General features: G+C 40.9%; 1 protein-coding gene across 1 annotated transcript in view; it reads right to left on the bottom strand.

Annotated features, from left to right (window-relative positions):
* Window positions 1–18,306, bottom strand: part of LOC122077814 (sister chromatid cohesion protein SCC2-like) — a 73,519-nt gene extending 55,213 nt beyond the window's left edge. Inside the window, exon 1 of the mRNA XM_042643706.1 lies at window positions 17,609–18,306. Coding sequence (XP_042499640.1) covers window positions 17,609–17,859 — 251 coding nt within the window. The 5' untranslated portion in view covers window positions 17,860–18,306. The remainder of the gene's footprint in view (window positions 1–17,608) is intronic.
* Between the last annotated feature and the right edge of the window lie 3,468 nt (window positions 18,307–21,774).

Genomic DNA, 21,774 nt, shown 5'->3' with positions numbered 1-21,774 from the left:
CGACAATATCTTCCGCTTCATCCAAACAGGATCTGAAATATTCACTTTATTAGACAAAATGTCTACTGTGGATTATCAACCTATTCTTAATATATAAATGTTTTCTTTGCAAAAATAATTGATTCAACCAAAAAAGGATCCATATCTTCTATTCAAGCAGTTTATGCACCTGAGGATAATTTGACCAACCCTTCTGCCATAACATTTGTACATTTAGATGCTACTACCATACTATCAAAAAGATTAGCTGTCAAACATATCTAATTATCTATCCAACGGTAGATCCTTCAAATTTAACGTAAACAATGCTCATATATTATATAATATATTATTATATCCATATTTTTGTTTATAGAAATGGTATTATATACATATTAAACGCGCAGCATACTGTTGTCATATACATTTTGTTAAATTGGAAAAAATATGACGTGTCTAATCTTGGCATAGGCCTCTCTATTTATAATGAAATAAAACCCTAAAGCCCATTAACAAATAATCCATTATTACAACACTCCCCCTCAAGTTGATGCATAAATATCACACATGCCCAACTTGCATAAATAGAATAAAAAACTTTACTACTAAGTCCCTTTGTGAGAATATCTGCTAACAAATATTCACTTCTCATAAAAGCAATGCATATGAGTCCTTACTCCAACTTCTCCTTGATAAAATGCATGTCATTTGGAACATGTTTAAGACGATCATGTTGGATTGAATTATGCGCAATACTGATGGCTAACTTATTGTCACAATATAACAGCATTGCCAACTGAATAGGCATACCCAGGTCATGAAGAAGACCTTGGAGCCAAAGCAACTCACAAATACCATGCGTCATTGCTTGGAACTCAGCTTCAGCACTAGATTTGGCCATTCTCCGATCCTAGCCTATCCATCTCGCCCTTGTTCCTTTCGCGGTAGTGCTTTTTTTTTTAGCTTAGGTTATATCCTCGAGCCCCTAGGGAAAAGGATATTCCACTCCAGTTGAATAGTAGCAAGGGATAGAAGGAGGAGCGGGCTCTTTTGGATGTGGGCAAGCAACAACAAGGCATGACTCGAAGTGGTCTCAGCTGGTCTGGCCTATATTATTGTCTTTCGCGAACTTCCTGCTTCTTACTACGCCATGTAACTAGGTTGCCATCAACGAATGCACCGTAGCCTGAAGTGGAACTACGATCATTTGGAGAACCTACCCAATTGGCATCAATATAAACATCAACTCTCATATGATCTAAAGGGGAGAATAAGTACCATTCCCCTGAGCCATCTTCAAATACCGGATAATACGAAACACAGGTTCCATATGAGAGGAGTAAAGATCATGCATATACTAACTCTATGTCTAGTCGAGTGTGAGGCAAATAAATAAGCCTTCCAACCAATCTCTGACATCGACACTTATCAACTGGTTAACCTCCCTTGTTTTTTAGATGAAAATTTGCCTCAATAGGTAAATCTGAAGGCTTACACCCTAACATGCCAGTCTCTAATTGGAGATCCCTGGTGTATTTCCATTGAGAAAGAACAATACCCTTGGTAGACCGGGCCACCTTAATCCCAAGAAAGTACTTTAACTTTCCAAGGTCTTTAATCGCAAACTCCTCACCAAGATAGGCCTTGGGTTTAGAGATATCAACTGTATTATTCCCAGTAATGACAATGTCGTCTACATAGGCAATAAAATAGTACCAGATCACCCGCCCTTTTAATGAACAGAGGGTGATCAGCATTACTTTGAGTGAAGCCAACTACTATCATAGCTTTGTGGAACCGACCAAGCCCCTTGGAGATTGTTTCAATCCGTATAGTGCCCTTTTCAGTTTGCACACCTTTCAGGCATCTGAGCTGGAGTATCCTAGTGGAACATCTATGTAAACTTCCTATATTAGTTCACCATGATGAAAAGTATTTTTGACATCCAGTTATTGTAGCTTCCAACCAAGGTTCATTGGACAAGAGAAAATCACTCTGATTATGTTCGCTTTGGCAACAAGGGCAGAAGTCTCCTGGTAATCAATCTCGTACGCCTGAGTGAAGCCTCTAGCAACCCGTCTTACTTGCCTTTCCACATTTCCATCTACATTTAGTTTGACTGTAAATACCCACTTCCAGCCTATTGGACGCTTCTATAGTGGAAGAGTAACTAAGTCCCATGTGCCATTTTTGTAAAGAGCCATCATCTCCTCATTCATTGCATCCTTCCAGCTAGGTTCTCCAATTTGCCTCCTGCCAAGTCTGAGGAATAGAACCAGATGACAAGGAAGACACAAAAGCACAATAGGAAGAAGATAGAGCATTATATGACATAACCTTTGAGATAGGATGCTGAGTGCAACCCTTACTTCCTTTTCTATAGGCAATAGGGACATCAAGAGACTGATCAAAAGTAAGGGGAAAATGGATACTTGGAAGAGTAGACTCAGGATCCGAGGGCAGCTGTGAAGCAGTAGTAGTGTGAGTGGTGGTGTCAATTCTCATTTTCTTATGAGAAAACACATGTAACTCTTGATTAGGAACCTGTAACTTCTGTTCAACAAGTGGCTCCCCCCCCCCCCCAATATTGATTCTTTTTTAGTCCTAGTCACACCAATATCCTTTTCTCCCTCATTCTATTTAGTCGAATTCACACCAATGTCATCATTTCCTTCCTCATCCAGGGGAAAGAGTGAAGGACCATCAAATAAGGGAATCAAGGGTACCTCTTCACTTCTAAAAGACTCCCCCCTAAAGAGGTGAATAATATGCCTCTGTCTCATGGAAGATCAAATCTATGGAAGAAAAAAGACGCCTGGAAGGAGGGTAATAACACTGGTAGCCCTTCTGGGTTAGAAAATACCGTACAAATATACACTGGAGACCCCTAGGGTCAAGCTTGGCATAGACATGATGCTTCCGAACAAAGCAAACCGATCCAAATACCTTACGAGGAACAACAAAGCTTCGTGCACCACAAAGCATCTCCACAGGAAACTAAACCCTACCATGTGTGATGGCATCCTATTTATAAGATAGGCAACAATAAGAACTGCCTCACTCCAATATGAGGCAAGAACATGCGTCTCAAACATAAGAGAATGAGTGACGTCAACAAGATTTTGTTCTTACAGTCTGCAACCCCATTCTATTTTGGTGTAACCACACAACTTATCTAATGAATGATCCCATGGTCTACAAGGTAGGACTGAAATGAACATGCATGTATTCCTTACCATTGTCAGACCTCAAGATCTTGACCTTAGCTTCATATGAGTTCTAACCATGCAATGGAATGCTTAAAACATTCAAACACCTCATTCTTATGATGAAATAAATAGACCCAAGTAAGATGAGTACGGAAATCTATAAATGTAACAAAGCATTTATATCTAGAAACAGAAACACGACAGGCAGGGCCCAAAACATCAGAATGAATCATAGAAAAAGGAACAGTATTTCTATGATCAGAAATACGATAAGCATTCCGAATCTGTTCTGCAAAAACACATGCATCACAAATAAATTGGTTCTAATTACACTGTTCAACTAAAGCAAGAAATAATCTAGATAATGTTCCCCATGGGTGTGTCCTAAACGGCAAGGCAACTATGGAGCTTTGATAAGGTTAACTCGGAAGCTATATAATGAGCCTATGTAGATCCACTATCCAGGTAATAGAGACCATCACTCATTCTACCACTGTCAGGTAGTAGGAACGGGACCACATCAAGTAGTTGCTCCCATCCAGCTTGATGGAGTTATTTAGGAATAAAGGGTAATCACCATTAGGGCCACAATTTCCTCCATCCACGAGAACTGATGAACCAGAATCTTCAGATGCCATAAGTTCTAATCCCAAACATAATCACAAGCAATTTTAATCATCCAGATCTAGTTATGCATAAGAATATGGGTCTTAAACCTCCCAGATCTAGTCCTTGATATGGATCTGGTAAAAAACTAGACCGCAAAGAAGGCCCCCAGTGAGAAGAAACTCACCACTGAGGGAAAAACCTAAGAAGACCAAAAGAAAAAACAAAAAAGTCTCAAAAAGGACGCGCTAGGGAGAGGCGCTAATGAGAGCACACATGAGAGAGAGAGGAGGGAAGGGGTGTGGCTGTGAAGGAGAGAGGACGATAGAGGGCCTTAAGCGGTGGGCATGGACAACGCAAAGAGTGCGGCGGCGGTGGTGGTCGAACGAAGAAAGGAGGGCAGTCGTGGGGGCTTGGGTTAGTATTTAGGAAAGAACAGGGAGGGATATAGGGTTTTGGTCTCTCACCTGCTCTGATACCATGTTGAATTGGGGAAAAAATGACTTTTGTCTAATCTTGACTCAAGCCCCTCTATTTATAATGACTAGAACCCTAAAGGGCTTAAGGCTCCGTTTGGATAACAGCCCTAAAAATCCATTAACAAATAATTCATTATCACAATAGCATTCTCCAATGCTGATTTTTTTAAAAGTACTATTGATGTCTAGACCATTTACAACAACAAAAAACTCAACCTTATCCCAACTTGATGGGGTCAACTACATGGATCCATAAAAAAATAAAATAAAATAAATAAATAAAAAATAATAATTAGGGGAAGGAAGAGATGAGATAAGAAAGAAGATGACAGTAAGAGGAAAGAGGTACAGCCCAACAAGTCAGGATAATCTCAGCTAAATGGGGTCGGCTACTTGGATCCTAGCCCTCCAATAGACTCTATCCAAAGTCATACTTGGGACAAGACTGAGACTATGCATGTCATTCCTCACCACTTCACCTATAGTCATTTTAGGCCTGCCCCAAGCTATTTTAGAGCCTTCAATCTGCATCAGGTCACTCCTCCTTGTGGGGCATCCTCAGGCCTTTTTTAACACAGCGACACCCCCTCAAACGACTTTCACGAAGCTTATAGTTGATTGGGACAACTCCCAAATCAGTTATAATATACTTATTCCTTACTTTATCCTTCATAGTTTTGTTGCACATCCATCTTAACATCCTCATCTCAGCTATACATAGCTTTTCTACATAACACTTCTTAATTGCCCAACATTTCACCCAACACATCATGGTTGGACGCGCAACAGTCCTATAAAATTTTCCTTTAAGCTTTAAAGGGATACGCCGGTCACATAACACCCCGGATGCACCTCTCTACTTCATCCATCACACTTTAATTCTCTAGAAAACATCATCCTTTATGTCACCATCTTTATTTATGGTTGACCCCAGATATCTAAAATAGTCATTCTGTGGAATCTCTCTCTTCAATTTCCACCATTTCATTATCCATCATAGAGTGGCTAAAATTACACATCATATACTCTGTCTTCAATCTACTAATCTTAAGAAGACCTCTTATTTCCAATGTTGATCTCTATAGCTCCAACTTAGCGTTAATCCTTACGTTAGTCTCGTCCACTAAAATGATGTCATCAGCGAAGAGCATACACCAGGGGACCTCATCTAAAATGCTCTTAGTTAACTCATCCAGGATAAGCACAAACAGATAGAGGCTTCAGGCCAATCCTTGATGTCACTCAATCGTAACTGGGAATTCCTTGCCTTGACCTCCCACAGATCTCACACCAGTCGCCACACCCTCATGCATGTCTTTAATTATATTTACATATGTACTCGATGCCTGTCTCTTTACTACTACATACCGGATTAGATCTCTAAGGACTCTATCATATGCTTTTTCTAGGTCAATAAACATGTGAAGATCCTTTTTGTGGGTTCTATAACTTTCCATGGGCCTCCTCAATTGGTAGATAGCCTCTGTCGTGGATCTACCTAGCATAAGTCCAAAACGGATCCCCGAGATCTTAGTTTCTCTTCTCAAGCAGGCTTCAATAACCTCTCCCATAGTTTTGTTAGAGTGTATGTGTCGGTTGAAGGTCTAAGTCCATAGACCATCATACCATGGGATGGTATTTGTTATAAGTTATCTTTGTTAGTTAATTTTCCTACTAGGCTTTAAAATCCTACTCATATTATGTCTTTAGAGTGCTACTCAAGAGTATGTAATTGTTTTCAAATTTAATATAAAGAGACTAGTTGGTGTTAGGTCGGATATCAACTATCCCACAACCTTCCTCCCTCGATCTCTTTGTCTCTCTCTCACTTCTCTTCTTCATAGCTTCTGTTTAAGCTTTCTTTACATGGTATCAGACCCATGAAAAAGAAGAAGAAGAAAATTCTCCAAGTCTGAGAAAAGGGTCTCTACAAGTATAAATAAAATAAAAAGAAAATAGTTCTTATTTGGTTCATTTGCTGCTGACTGCTGTCCTTTGTTAGTTCGTGGTTCTAGGTCGTACCCCTCTTTGCTGAAGTTCGCTACTGCAATTGCCTGCATCTGGTTCTCAAATCCCCTCACTGTGCTCCTCATTTTTGGTTGCTTGCTCCCTGGTGTTATGCTATTGTCTGCTGCGATATATTGTTCTTTCGAATCAATTGGATTATTAGAGATTTCTGGGATTTCTAAACTTCAGATTTGGTATATTGTGTTTTGTTAGTTGAACACGAACTCATACCCTCCAGTTGAAGTCAATTTTCTACTCCATCAAACTAGGTTTCTTGATCTTGTTTTTCGATCCGCCGCTGTTTTTGCTTCATGACTTCGTCTCAAGTTGAAGTCGAAGGTTTTGTTGATTTGAGAATTTTCTAGAGTCATGGAGTCTCTATCGGTTTTGCGGATTTGATTTGTGCTATTTTCTGGAGTCGTTTATTTGACATTGTTGTCGTTTGCAGAGTTTTTGTTTTTACTGCCACTCCTTCCTCAAAATTGTTACTGGTTGTGCTTAAGAGAGACTGGAGTTACAAACCTGTTCTGATTTCTCCTGTGATTTGGAGTACTGCTTGAGGTGCTGGGATCGATTGCAAGAAGTCTCGCTGCCTCTGGAACACTGGTAACATATTTGGCTGAGAAGTTGAGGTTGTAGACAACCTCAAAATCAGAATCGTGGGTTCTTTTACAAACCCTTATTTTCTGCTTTTCCAAAGGTACCCTTTCCTTTTTCTGTTATTCCTCTTTGACCATATTTTATCATACCTTCCAAACTTTCCCTTTGCCCTTGGATTGTGTTTCTAATGGGATTTCAAATTAATTACAATCATGCCATCTCTCTTTTTTTTAACCTTTAGATATTTACAAATCCCTAACATATCCTCTCCCCTTTATTTACCTAGTGAAAAAAAAAAATTCTGGTTTATTACCAGATTGCCACTACTTCATTGGAATTGAGTTTTACTTCTCTTGGGTGGGCCCATAATTGGTTCTAAAATCGGGATTGCATGGATTAATTGCATATTTTCCATTTATGGCACATAGTACCCAATTTGGGGTCTTGGACTCTAAATCGCATCAATTTGAGGTTTTTTTTTTTCTTTTTTTCTTTTTTTTTTCCTCTGATATGGGTACTTGCATTAAGTGATGGTCTAATTGCTATTATTGGAGGATATGGGTCGTGATTGCTCTTGGTTGGTCATATTTGATACTATGCGAGGGAGATTGGAAATTATTGTTATGCGTTTGATTATGGGATTACTTGTGGTGCTCATCCTTTCAGATGCTGATTATTAGAATTATCTGTCGTCTGTCCACATGTAATGCTACACATGAGGAAGAGATTGGAGTTATTATTTGTACTCTATTGGAGTTTTTATCTGCTCAAGTCATCAGTGATCATAGTTTTTAAGGCGGTAAGGCGACAGAGGCATTAGAGGGTCTTTCGGAGCACCTTAACGATAAGGCGGGCATAAAGCATCGCCTTATTGACTAAAGTGTTCCTGTGTAATTTTTTTATAAAACCAATTTATTTGGCTCAAATCCTAGTTAAATCCTATTACTCATATGTTAAATAAATATTAAAGGTTCATATTCATACCAATGTAAGATATTCATCAAGAAAACAAATCAATAAAGTGAATAAACTAAGTTCATCTTCAGCAATCATCAATCATCATAACATATTAACATAAAATATAAATACATAATTATGAGACAATTATAAATATAAAGAAAAGAAGACATAAAAAATACAAGTATTTATTATACTTACCTCTATGATGCCAAAATGAGTGCCTAAGCCCTAAGGTCATCCACTATATTTCTACTCTGTCAAAGAAGAATGAAGCTCACCGCTTCCGGAGCAAAATGGTCGCCTGAATCAGTGGTTCTTCCTTGTTCCTTGATTCCTTCTCAAAGCCCTTTCTTAAAACCCTTGACAAAATCCAAACCCTGTTTGTGAATCATGTTTTTGTTTTGTTTGTTTTGGCTATTTTTGGTGGAGTAAAGCTGATCCCATACATCTCAAGTGTTAACAAAACCATACATCTACCAATAAAAAATCTATATTTGGAATCTTCATCAAGTAATTTTAAAATGTGTTAAAAAAAAAAAAAACCCATAAGGCGCCACTTCACGTAAGGCGGAGCACTGCCTTACCATCTCTAGACTGCATCAGCGCCTTAAAAACTATGTCAGTGATTGGAGTTATTGTCATTTCAACGAAGATTATTATTGTTTATTTGTTCGTGATGTTGTTTGGTATATTCAGCAACCTGATGATGTTTGGTCTCCAGCAACCTGAAACTCCTACTTGGTTTAGAGAGATCTCTATTTGAAGCTCGTGAGTGCTTTTGATGTAGCTATTGGATGCTACAATTAATGTAAATCTAGTTCACCCTAGGTAAACAAGCTCCAATAATAACTACTCTCAACCAAGGTCAATTCTGCTTTCAGATTAGTGAGGCAAGTAGAACACTAATAGGGCCTAGGGCAAGGCTGAACTGTAACACACAAATAGGAGAGTAACAGGGTGGTCAAACCTGATTAGAAGAGTTTTCAAATTTCTTCTGGAGACCCCCTAAGAGAGGCTGAATCAGATCTGAAGTGGATTGGTTTAACCAACAATCGACCCCACCAGAATTTAGGGTTTCAGCAGTGAAAGAGAGAAACCCTGCGGCCTCAGATGGCCTTCAATTCCTGGTCGAAGGAGGCTCTGAGGGGCCTCAACAAAACCCCAAAAGACCTTGACAAGAGGCCTGCTGGTTAGGGAGATCCAGCCAAGGTCGATGAGCCTCAAAACCCTGACTGTTTGATGAAATTGATGCTGGTTTGGGGAGGTTCTTCTATTGATCTTCTAGCTGACTTCTAGTCTTCAGGTGAGTTTAATTAACACTCCAATCACTCTCTCATAGCAAGCAATAACAGAACTTAGAAGAAGAAAAGAAGAGAAGAAGGTAAGTAAGGCGAGTCCATTGCCAATGGACTCCACCTCCTTATAGATGGACCCCTGGCACCCAACTGTTATCCTCTCCTCCCTGATCTCCCCTAGAATCATCTATTCCTCCGGCATCCCCAAATCGGCTCTGGTGGCTCACATCCTATCTCCTCTTGGGTGGTCCCCTCCTCCCTCCCCCCCTCCTCTCCATGATCTCTGATCTTCTCTCCCTCCGCTCCCTCCTAGGCATAGAGGTAGAGTGGACATTTGCACTTGGCTCCCCTCATCCAATGGGATGTTTTCCTCTGCCTCTGCTTGGTCCTATGTTCGATCTCCGGGTCCTCTGGTTCCCTAGCGTAATCTAGTCTGGTTCAAAGGCCACATCCCCCGTCACAGCCTTACTCTCTGGAGATGCCTCCCTCACTGTCTTCCTACCCAAGCCTTCCTCATTCACCAGCATATCCCTGTTTCTCCCTCCTGCTGTTTCCGCCCCCTTGGAGAAGAAGACATCAATCACCTCTTCTTCAAATGCCCCTGCTCTTCCTCTTTCTAGAAATTGGTTCTTTCCAAATGCTGGCCCTCCAGCAGACCCTTCTTGGACTTTGACAAAGAATGGATTTGGTTGGACATGACCTTTTTCTGGCCCCTCCATCTGTGACACCATTGGGAAGCTTGCCTTTTCTGCCACCATTAGCCACATCTAGATAGAACGTAACATTTGTAGATGATCGTCTAATTCTCGCTCCTTGAACAAGATTTGGAATGCCATATATTGTGATGTTACCTCCAAAATCCAAGCCCTTCGTCCTAAGCCGGTCCTCAACTCCCTGAGGAATAAACATATCCTTGCCTCTTGGAACCTTTAGATTAGGGGTGTCAACCGGTTGGGCCGGTCCAGTTTCGGTCGGGCTTAATCGGGCTTGAAGATTTTCAAAGGCTACACCGTGTCCGCCCATTTAACTAATCGGGCTTAGTTATTGAGGGCATGGTACGCTTTATATTCGGTCGGTCGGCCTCGAGCTATAATCGAGCTACCTTAATCGGGCTTTAGTCGGGCCTTAACCGGGCTACGGACATGTTTAATGTTAAACGAGCTTTAACCGGTTTTTAAACGGGCCCTTTTTAAAATATGCTCTTATATTCCGGCCCACTCATGCAAGCCCAAAAAAATGATAATAAATCAATAAATGATACCAAATATAACCATTATTTAAAATGTGAACATGTCTTTATTTTTTAGTTTTTACTTTTTAATTTGGAGGGTAAAATAGGTATTCTACAATCATTAAAGGGTCGGGTCGGGTCGGGCCAGGCTGGTGCACAATAAGCCGATCTCGGTCGGGTGTTATTCGGTCGGTCTCGGTCGGGTGTTTTTCGGTCAGTCTGGTCGGGTGCCCGACGGTCCAAGTAGCAAAATCGAGACCGACCGTTTATAAACGGGTTGGGCCTGTCTATAAATGGTCGGTCCCGGTCGGTTTAGTCGGGTCGGGCCACGAATTGACACCCCTACTTTAGATCGACACCCTCCCCCATCACCCCTCCCCCCTCCCCCCTCCCCTTGCTTGGTCCTTCAGTTAGCTCCCTTGGCCTCAGATAGCTGCAGCCTTCTTGGCTCCCTCTTTGGTTTGGCTGTTTTGGCTTCTTCTTTTTTTTCTAGGACTTCTGTTGGCTTTGTTTGGGCTTAGCCTCCCTCCCCCCCCTCTTTGCATCCTTTGTATATTCTTCTCTCTTAGTAATGAATTAATTTATTCATCCAAAAAAAAAAAGATAAATGTGGGTGGAATAATGGCTATCTCAGCCTGGGCATCTCACTCACAAGTATCTTAGCTTTTGTACTTCCTCTCTTAGGAATTTGGAAGCTAGCAATTGCAGCATAAACTTCATTTATTCAATTGTGATTTGTGTTACAGCAGCCTCTCTTTAAATAGAGGTCCAAAACTTACAAAATAGCAACTTATTCCCAAATGGGAAACTAACACATATTAACAACTAGTTCCTAACTTGTAACCTAAGAAAAGTTAAAAGCAACTAATAGGGGACATCTAGAAAGCAAAACAACTTAAGAATCTTTGACCAGTCAAAACCATAAAGCAAAAACACAATTGTACTTGGGATCGCAAGCCATAAGAGGAGCTTCTGGACAGCTGTAAAGCAGGCTGGTTTGATGCCAACTGAGTAAGGCTTCTAGAAGTCGAAAAATTGGTAACCAATATGCAATAAAAAAGGGGTGTCCTTTGCTAGTCGATGGCTGCTGATGTGGCCAGCAAAGGGTCCAAAAATATGGGGACCAGCTAAGCTCGAAACAGCCCATGGCTAGCTGGTCTGTCTTCTTTTTTCTACTTCGATACTGAAGCCCAAGAAGTAGATCTACATCAACAGTTTTGTTGGAGTGCCTTCTTTGGGAAGGACTTTTGGTGGTGGTGGTGGTGGTGGTGGTGTTTGTTGCTGATGGTTTTGCTTGGTTTATTCAACATAAAGTTTCTTTATCTACTGATTTGATGTGTCTGAGCTGATGTTGTTGTTGGCTTTATGCTGATTGATTGGAGTTCACTCTGTGCTCGTCGGAGTTCTTGTTGATCCAAGTTGAAACTTTCTGTTGCTATATATATATATATATTCCCCAGCTTGAGGGGAATGTTTTTTCGGTTGAAGGTCTATGGGTGTCCATTGACCTTCAGACCATAGGATGGTATTTGCTACAAGTTATCTTTGTTAGTTAAACTTTCTTATTAGGCTTTAGAGTCCTGCTCATATTATGTCTTTAGAGTCCTACTCAACAGCATGTAATTGTTTTCGGATTTAATATAAAGAGACCGGTTGGTGTTAGGTCAGATATCACCTCTCGCCCAAGCCTTCCTCCCCCAATCTTTGTCTCTCTCTCTCAATCTCATTTCTCTTCTTCATAGCTTTTGTTTAAGCTTTCTTTACACATAGTATGACGCATTAGCTTTATGCTGCTATAGTTATTGCAGCTCTAAATCGTCCCTTTTATTTTTGTAAACCGGGACTACAATGCTTCTCAACCAATATGTATCCGTACCCATTTTTTAACCGTACCCGAACTTACTATAGTTTGAAGTAAAGATTTTTTTTCAACCAGCAACAAAGAAATCCCATTTTTACAAAATAGAATAATTAATAACATGTATAATAAAGACTTGACTAGAATAGAAACCAATAACAAAAACTAGGCTTAGGCTAGAGGTTAGTAGTGAGCCTATACCTTTCTGCGTCTGTTCTGTTAACTAAAAATATATAAGATAAAATGCCAGGAAAATGGATGTCAGGGCGCCAAGGCGAACCAAAGCGTTGGAGGGTTATCTAACCGCTTAGAAGAGAAGGCACCTGCCTTAAGGTGAACAAGGTCAACCGAGTGTTATTTTTTATTTTTCCTCTTTTCTAACATTATTTACTAAGCTACATATACATTGTATCATAAAAAAATCAACATTAAGCCACATCAAATCATAAAAATTGAACATTAAGTCATATTAAGTCATAAAAAATCAACATTTAGAGAAATTCTCTTGTTCTATAATATGTTTGACTAGTCAAATGATTTTATCTTTACATGAGACTTTTTGTATTAGGTATAACATAAAGCCAGCTTTCCAACAAGTCTAAGATTACTTAAATCTGAGTTATAATGATAAAATTATGTTCTGGTCAAACTTATTTTAAAGTGCGTGAATACTGTTAAAATCGTCTGAATGAAAATAATTTTATGGATATTAAAACAAAAGATTATTTTACAGGACTTTTGGTTTTTAGCAATGTTTTAACAAGACAAGATTTATAAGGCACCGTTTGATAACGTTTCTGCTGTTTCTATGTCTAGAAACAACAGAAACGGCTTTTTCATGTTTCTGGAAACAAAAACGGATTCTTTGGTGTTTGATAAAATTGTTTCTCGAAACGTTTTTTGCAAACATAATGCCACTAAAAAACCCAATAGTATCATCGGATGCCCAAAAGGGAGAGAGGGTTCAGTTGCCTCTTTTTAGGTTTAAATACTTGAGAGATTTATCGGGCACAACAACCTTTTTTTTTCTCTCAAATTCGTTTCTAGAAACAACGAAACAAGTCAGACTTGTTTCGTCAAAGTCATTTCTAGAATTATATATAGGCATAAATTTTGATTTATGTTTCTAGAAACGGGTGAAACGGAACAACTTTATCAAACGTTTTTTAAGTTGTTTCTCCATTTCTAGGAACAAGAAAACGTAGAAATGACATAAACGGAATGTTGTCAAACGGTGCCTAAAATTTTCATAATTGAGAAACACCCCAACATTTAAAAGTTGAAAATTGCCCCTATAACCAAAATCCAATTTTTGTTCTTGGATTGGGGTGTTGACTTTTTATCCTTTTAGAATTTGATTTTTAAACAATTTTTATTGGATTCAAATAAGGGGTATTTGCTCATTTATAAATAATATCTTAAGTAAATAAAATAACAAATATAAAAAATGCCTAGGCGACGCCTTGACAACTTTTGACTACAATGCTTCTCCTCCAATATGTATCCGTACCCATTTTTTAACCGTACCTGAACTTACTATAGTTTGAAGTAAAGAATTTTTTTTTTTTAACCAGCAACAAAGAAATCCCATTTTTACAAATTGGAGTAATTAATAACATGTATAATAAAGACTTCTCTAGAATAGAAACCAATAACAAAGAAACAAGAATGTTTCCAATCAAAATGGGCTTAGGCTAGAGGTCAGTAGTGAGCATGTACATTTCTGCATCCGTTATGTTAACTAAAAATATATAAGATAAAATGCCACGAAACATTATGTGCGTTGACGATATATTTTTCGTTTACAAGAATAAAGAGGGAGAAGCTGCAAAGTTAAATTTATTGAGAACTTTTCAAATCAATAGTGCCATTCAGATCAATCAGTCAAGACTGTTGATACAAAGATATAAAAATGTCTTTTTTTTCTTTTTGTCTATCCTATCTAATTGCCCAATGGAGCTACAGGGTGGGTGGGTGGGTGGGTGGGGGCGGGGGTGGGGGAGAGGCGCCTATTGTAGCACAAATGTGGAACAGGAGAGTCGATCCCTTGACCTCCTAGGGGACTCAACAAGCAAGCCACCAACCAACCGACCAATTGGTTGTTTCACAAGATGCACAATTGAAGTTAAAAATAATATAAAGGTCAGTTCTATACAAGGTCATCATACATGATACAAAAGGCCTAAGCTATGCATGTCTTTCCTCACTACTTCTTCTAAAGTCATTTTAGGTCTGCCCCTAACCCTTTTAGTTCCTTCAATCTAAATCAGGTCACTCCTCCGTACTGGAGCATGCAAAAGCCTCCACTGAGCATGAACATGCACATGCCACCTCAAACTACTTTCTCATAACTTATCATGTATCAGAGCTACTCCCAAACCAGCTCTAATATGATCATTCCTTACTTTATCCTCCTAATTTTGCCACACACCCATCTCAGCTTTCTTAGTCTTATAGCCACTTGAACCTCATCATCCCACCACTAAGCGCCCTAGAGGATTGACATTTTCCTTTTGATTCACTTAAGACATCTTAGCAACTCTTTTAATACAAGTAGTCATCTCATTCCACATTGCATTAGTTCTCCCTCCAAGTCCCATTTTCCTTGTTTGACCACTATATTAGTAAATGATTTCAAGGTATCTCCTCTTAAGCTTCACCCCCTTATCCTAGGGCAAATAATCTCATTTCTTATGATTTTATGTAATAAGACACATATCAATGACTAATCTATGTCATGTGGTTAGGCTCTCTCTTGGTATAACCTTACAGTCTTTACATAACAATCTATCAAATCTTCAAGTTAGGAAGAAATCTATTTGGCTACTATGATGCCCATTTTGAAGATAACTAAATGCTCCTCTCTATTGTCAAAGTAAGTATTCATAAAGGATAAATCATAAGCCACAACAAAATATAAACTAAGTTTCCCTCCTCATTCCTCTCTCCAAATTCATATCCTCTATTTACACCTTCATGGCCTCTATGATCTCTCCCAACATGTCCATTCAGATCACCCCCTATAATAATCTTTTCTCCTTGACTAAAACCTTGCACTAATCCACCCAAGTGTTCCCAAAATTGTAACTTACTCATTTTATCCAATCCTACTTGGGGTGTGTAAGCGTTAATTATATTGACAACCTCTTTCTCCAACACAAGCTTGGTAGATACAATCCTATCTTCAAATCTTTTAACATCCACCACATCATTCTTTAAATCTTTATCCACTACTATGCTCACTCCATTTCTATTACTTTTATCCCCCCTTATACCAAATTTAACGTTGTCATACTCACCTTTTTTACCCTTTCATCTAGTCTTTTGAATATAGGCATCCTTCATCTCCTCATAACATATATCAATTCTAGACTTTCACCTGTTAAAGATCCAATGTTTCAAGATGTCAACCTAATCCTATGCTTTTAGGCTAACTTCTTTACCCACACTTGTCCATAATGTAAGAACTCTTACCTACTTGTCACTGCATCCAGGCGCCAACGCGACCTGTCACTTACGAGGGATGCCCTAGGTAACCCTTGCTCACTTTTCAATACATCGGATCATAGTGTAGCGCGTCACTTATTTTGGCGAGGAAAGTCCTAGCATTACGTTGATAATATAAGCTTGCAGAATCCATGTTAAATGGGTTTGGCTAAGGTTTTTTTCCAATGTCGGCTGCCAACCTGACGCATCAACCCTCCTCCTATATCCGGGTTTGGGACATGCAGCAAAATCTAGTAGAGTTTTACCCAATTTAGCATATCCCAACTCAATAGGGTCAACTAAATAAATCCTCTTTCACCAATCAACTCTATTCAAAACCATACTTAGGATGTCTAAGGTAAAAGAAGCCTTAAAAAGGATGAAAGTGGGCAAGCCATTAGGCAGAAAAGAGGTCCTAATAGAAGTGTGGAAGTGCATAGGAATCTGTGGGTTATCTTGGCTAACCAAGTTGCATAATAAGATTATGAGCACAAGGTTGACCCCCCTCCCCAAAACAATTTTACACTAGTCACCAAACCACCATACATATCTTTAATTATTTCCACATATTTACTTGACACACTTCTATTCTCTACTACTTTCCAGATTAATTCCCTAAGGACTATGTCATAAGCTTTTTCTAGGTTAATAAAGACTATATTGAGATCCTTATTGCAATCTCTTAACCTTTGCATAAGTCTCATAAGTAAATAGATCTTGTCGTGGATCTTCCTAGCATAAACCAAATTGGTTCTCCGTAAGTAGTTTCTTATCTCATGTGAGATTCAATAACCCTCTTCCATAATTTCATACTATGACTCATTAGTTTTATGCCTCTATAGTTATTGCAACTAGGGTTTTTTGCAAGAGACAGCTGCCAACCTGACGCACCAACCCTCCTCCTTTATCCGAGTTTGGGATCAGCAGCAAAAACTAGTAGAGTTTTACCCGACTTAGCATTATCCCAACTTAATAGGGTTGGCTCAATAAATCCTCTTTCCCTTATCAACTCTATTCAAAACCATACTTATTACCAGTCCTAAGCTTTGCATGTCTTTCCTCACCATTTCTCCTAGAAACATTTTAGGCATGCCCTGGATCTTTTAACTTTTTTATCTGATTCACGTCACTCCTCATCGGTGTATTCAAATGTCTCCGTTACCCACCCATGCCACCTGAAACGACTCTCTCAACTGTTATTGGAGCTTTCCATGGGCTGTATTTTCAGGGTTTTTTTTTTTTTAATGGGGGAATGTACATTGAAATTTCCGAAGCAGAACTAACACAGCTAGTTTTGGATGCTCAACATAAAAAATGGATAAATAGCAACAGTAGGAAAGATACAATGAGCCACGAATGTGTTAAATGGAACTTAGTAGTAACACAAGTCGGTAACAACGAAGGTAAAGTCAATCCTGCACCAGTGATGAGTGATAGATACAACATGGAAGTTTTAAACGACAAATAGGAAGGCTGAAAAGGCCCTGGACCGAAGAGTGAGAGAAGTTATGAACACTTGTGAGAAAAACTGGAGGGACAAGATTCTGTAGATGATCTCTTCTAGTTGGGACTCGTATAAGGCTAAGTGACTAAAGTTGCCGTAAATACATTAGAAGTCGTATTCTTGCAGTTAAGTTCTTCATCAACACAAATGATTAGTAAATTTAAATTTTCCAATCTCGTGATTACATTTCAAGGAAGATTTGAACCCCAAAGTATTCAAAGTCGTAAAATGGAAAATCCATAAGTTATAAGCTCTATGAAACTCCGACTCCAAATAAGCATTTACGCATTTTCAGCCAACCTGTTTAGTTCTTCCTACAGGCAACAGAATGCCGTTTGCCTTGAAAAATAAGCTTAATAAGCATGTAAACAAGCAGAATTCGAGAAAAACTTACAGGTAAGAAACATCAGTGTCTCTGAGCAGATCAGCAATCTTACTAGCCTGAGCAAGAACATCCGTCCTATTCAACGACGAAGCACCACTCGATTCATCGAATAGTCGAAGCTCGTGATGAACGGCACCACAGAAAACCGGAAGTGACGGCAAAGGCAAGCAAGGTGCAACTTCCGAGTGTACTGTATTCGAAAGCCGGCAAGCCTTCTCAGGGCCGAAACTTCGGTGGTTCCAGCTGCCGGAGCTTGACATCGATTAGAAGAAGTAAGAAATCACATAGAGACATCGATCCGCATTAGCAGAAAGAAAATTCGACCGACAAGTGAAGAAATTTAAGGTGTTGCAGCAGAAATTATAGGGTTCTTGACAGTTATTTACGACACAGAAGAGCCCTAGAACGAGAGAAGCGGAGTTGAAAGGGAAAAGAAAAATTGGCGGGGAAAGAGGGAGAAGGCAAAATTGGGATAATTTTCGGCGAGAGCATTTTCCGGAAGACGACTTTTGTAGCCTTCGAATGAATTCCTATGAATTTACGGAAATCCCCTTGCGTGATCTCATGTAATTACGGGGAATGTAAACGTTTCATATCCGTTGTTGGGACACGGGTACTTAACTTACTGGGGAAGATTGACGACCACTTGACGAATAGTGTGACTACCGGCACGGTGGCTGTCTTCTATGCTCTGATCGATGCCGGCTCAGCACTGGGTAATTGATAGTTTTAGGTGATTGACGACTTTGGTTATAGCCGAGGCTCAACCCAAGGCAAGCTACTGGAACGGAATTGCAAGGTTCCAGTCAACGAATGGTGTGTTAGTGTGTGTGGGGAATTGCTAACGAATGATGCGGTAAATTAGAAAGAAAAATTAAGGGAAGAAATCTTAGATAGTGAAAGAATGTATCTTAGGGCCTGGTAGATAACATTTCTGGAAATGTGTTTTTTTTTTTTTTTTTTGTACTCAAAAACGGAAAAATACCTCAAAAATAGTTTGATTAACTTGTTTCGTTTCACCTGTTTTTTAAAATAAAAATTGAAATTTATGCTTATTTTTATGTCTAGTAACAAGAACAGAGAAACAAGTTTTTAAGTATTTTTAGGTTTAGTGAAGCAATTTGCAATGAAAAAAAAATCGATGAACACCCAATGAAAATATGACTACCCAAAAGAAAGGTGTACTTCTCCTTTTGCTCACCTTTCTTCTTTGCTACCTTGAAGCACAGCTCTGAAGCTCTGACGTCCCTAACAACAGTGTTGAGTTGAAAAAACTGCAATAAACCTCTATGGGGCCTGATGAGGCAAAATATGTCCCCTTCCTCAGCAAGGCTGAAGTGTGTATGCAAACCTGAACAGGACTGACCCACTACCTCGGCCCTCCATCAGGCCGTGCTCCACCTCGGCCCTCCATCAGGCCGTGCTGCCACCTCGGCATCTCATCAGGTCGTACTGCCACCTTGGTCCTCCATCAGGTCGTGCTGCCACTTTGGCCCTCCAACAGGACATGCTGCCACCTCGGCCCTCCATCAGGCCGTGCTACCACCTCGGCCCTCCATCAGTCGGCCCTCCGTCAGGCCGTGCTGCCACCTTGGCCCTCCATCAGGCCGTGCTGCCGCATCGGCCCTCCATCAGTCTGTGCTGCCACCTCAGCCCTCCATCAGGCCATGCTACTACCTCGACCCTCCATCAGGTCGTGCTACCAGTCACCTCAGCTCGACCAACCTGTCACCTCGGCTCTGCACAATTAAGTAATGCACCCAGAAACGTGCACACATCCACTCCTACATTCAATGGACGTGATCCCTGATCATAGGGGCGATGACTCACTTCTTCTTTTACTGGAAAAGCTCTCTTGAGCATCTGCTGCGGAAAGATCTGACTTAGGCATCGGAGAGTCCCCCGTCGGGTCAGCCCGACTCTCCCTTGTCTTCTCTTCTATGCAGGTCGACCGAAGCACCAGGAACTGCAAAAAAGATCACCCTGTCAATTTTTACTACATCAGATTGGCACCATCCATGGGAATCAGTTACAAAAAGTCACCTTGGACCAATGCAATTAAGGAGTGAGAAGGTCGTTTCTTCTACAACAACACAAGTAAGATCCACCCGTGAGTTACCATTTGGACATCCACATTCACCACCAATGGCAGAGCAGGAGAATGTCCCAGCAGAGACCCCTCCACAAGGACCCCAGCAAACTAGGCCTGATGCGCAAGTTACCCAGGGAGAGGGGGATCAGCGAGAGCAGAACCCTCAGCTATCTTGCCATGTCCCATCATCCTGGGTAACTCACCAAATATGGAAGAGCAGATGCAGAGCCTACAGCTATAGGTGTTAGCGACAAATGCACTAGTGCGGGACTTCATACATCAGTTCGGCTAAGCACTTCCAGTGCCACGGACTAGTTCAGCTCAGCCGCCTTGGCCTGTTCCGAGCAGACAACTCAACGACGAATCTCCTAACAACAATGTCACCCCTCAATCAACAGCAAGGAGGGGGTCGGCCAGAACGTCACTCACTGTTCACTCGGTACCACTCCTCTCTCCTACCGAGGGGTGCAAGCAAGGTCCCGTTCCTGCCCAGAACGGAAGAGCTCACCGTTCTGTGCATCACCGGAGTCCAGAGACACATGATGCCCATAGATCCCCACCCCGGGTAGGAAGATGCCAACTGTCACCTCAAAGACTCACTAGAGGCACGCATCCTCACAGGGAAGAACGGTATGATCAACCCTATAGGGGTCAGACCTCGCCCATCAGGCCGACCAATGGCGTACCACGGCAAGGCCAAGGTCAGCCTGGTGGTCACCAAGGTAGAGGAAGAAGCCCCAGAAGAGGTGAAAGGGCACGACGATCCCTGGATCACTGAGCCGAGGTGAGAAAGGACGACATGGAGAGCCGCATCTAGTGCCTCACTGAGCAAGTAGAAGGAATGCAGAGGCAAAGGCACCCGACCGACATAACTATAACTCCGGCCCATAATGCACTATCCGACGAACTGATAGAAGTCGAGCTGCCTCCAAATTTTGTGATACCTGTCTTTAATGGATATGACGGCACCACAGATCCCTATGATCATTTGTTGTACTATAGCTCGGCCATGACGGTTTATGGTAGGTCAGATGCCATTCTCTGCTAGCCTTCGCAGCCTCATTAAAATGAGCTGCACTAGTATGGATGTCGAACTTGCGGCCACGGTCCATTAGCAGCTATTAAGAGCTGACAAGAGCGTTCCTCACACGTTTCCAAGCAAGTATAAAGCATAAGCAAACTACACAAAACGTGATGAACATGAGGCAGGGAGTGAGAGAGACTATAAGAGAGTTCCTTACCCGATTCACTAAGGTGACACTGGAGGTAAAAAACCTACCGGAAGGAGTGGCGTATAGCACGTTATGCAACAGGGTAATGCACCCTGATCTGGTCCAGTCTCTGGCCCTTGACTTGCCAGAAACAATACTCGAGCTGTTAAGACGATGTAATCAATATGCCAACATGGAGGAAATCCTAGCCGCCAGAGGGATAGGTGATCAGTCGGAGAAGGAGAAGAAAAGGACTCTGAGGCCTAAGGACAATTCCCATGAGCCGAAGAAGAATAGAACAGATCGATAGCTTGACACTGATGAACCTGAGCGATATGAACTTGATCGTTCTTGAAAAAACCTACTCTTAGAGATCTAAGATCATAAGTATTTTTGCTGGCCCAGGCCAATGACAGCTAAACCAGAGGAGAGGAACCTCAACCGGTATTGCCGATACCACCGAGACTATGGACATCCCACTGAAGACTGTAAGTCTCTGAAAAGGGAAATTGATGAGCTCATCAAGGCTGGATACCTTAACAAGTATTTGAAGTAGAAATATAGTGGGAACTAGCCCGAACCGAGGAGAGATAATGCCAGGCCGAGCTGAGATAGGGCCGAGCCATCCAAGGAACCAACCACGGATCGAGCTGAAGTTTACGATAACTTGCCCATGGGTCTAGCTATTCTAACAATCATGGGCGAACCCATGGTGGAATCAGTCAAAAAAGTCAAAGCCCATACGCGGTTCGTATGCATCACGGAACAGCCTGTCAAAGCCCTCAAAACGGATCCACTCATTACGTTCTCTGATAGAGATCTGGAAGAGTTGAACTGGCCTCACAACGACATTGTCGTAGTTCAATTAGTGG

The sequence above is a fragment of the Macadamia integrifolia genome, chromosome 5, assembly GCF_013358625.1.
Source record: "Macadamia integrifolia cultivar HAES 741 chromosome 5, SCU_Mint_v3, whole genome shotgun sequence".
Lineage (NCBI taxonomy): Eukaryota > Viridiplantae > Streptophyta > Magnoliopsida > Proteales > Proteaceae > Macadamia > Macadamia integrifolia.
This window is presented reverse-complemented; position numbering and strand designations above follow the sequence as displayed.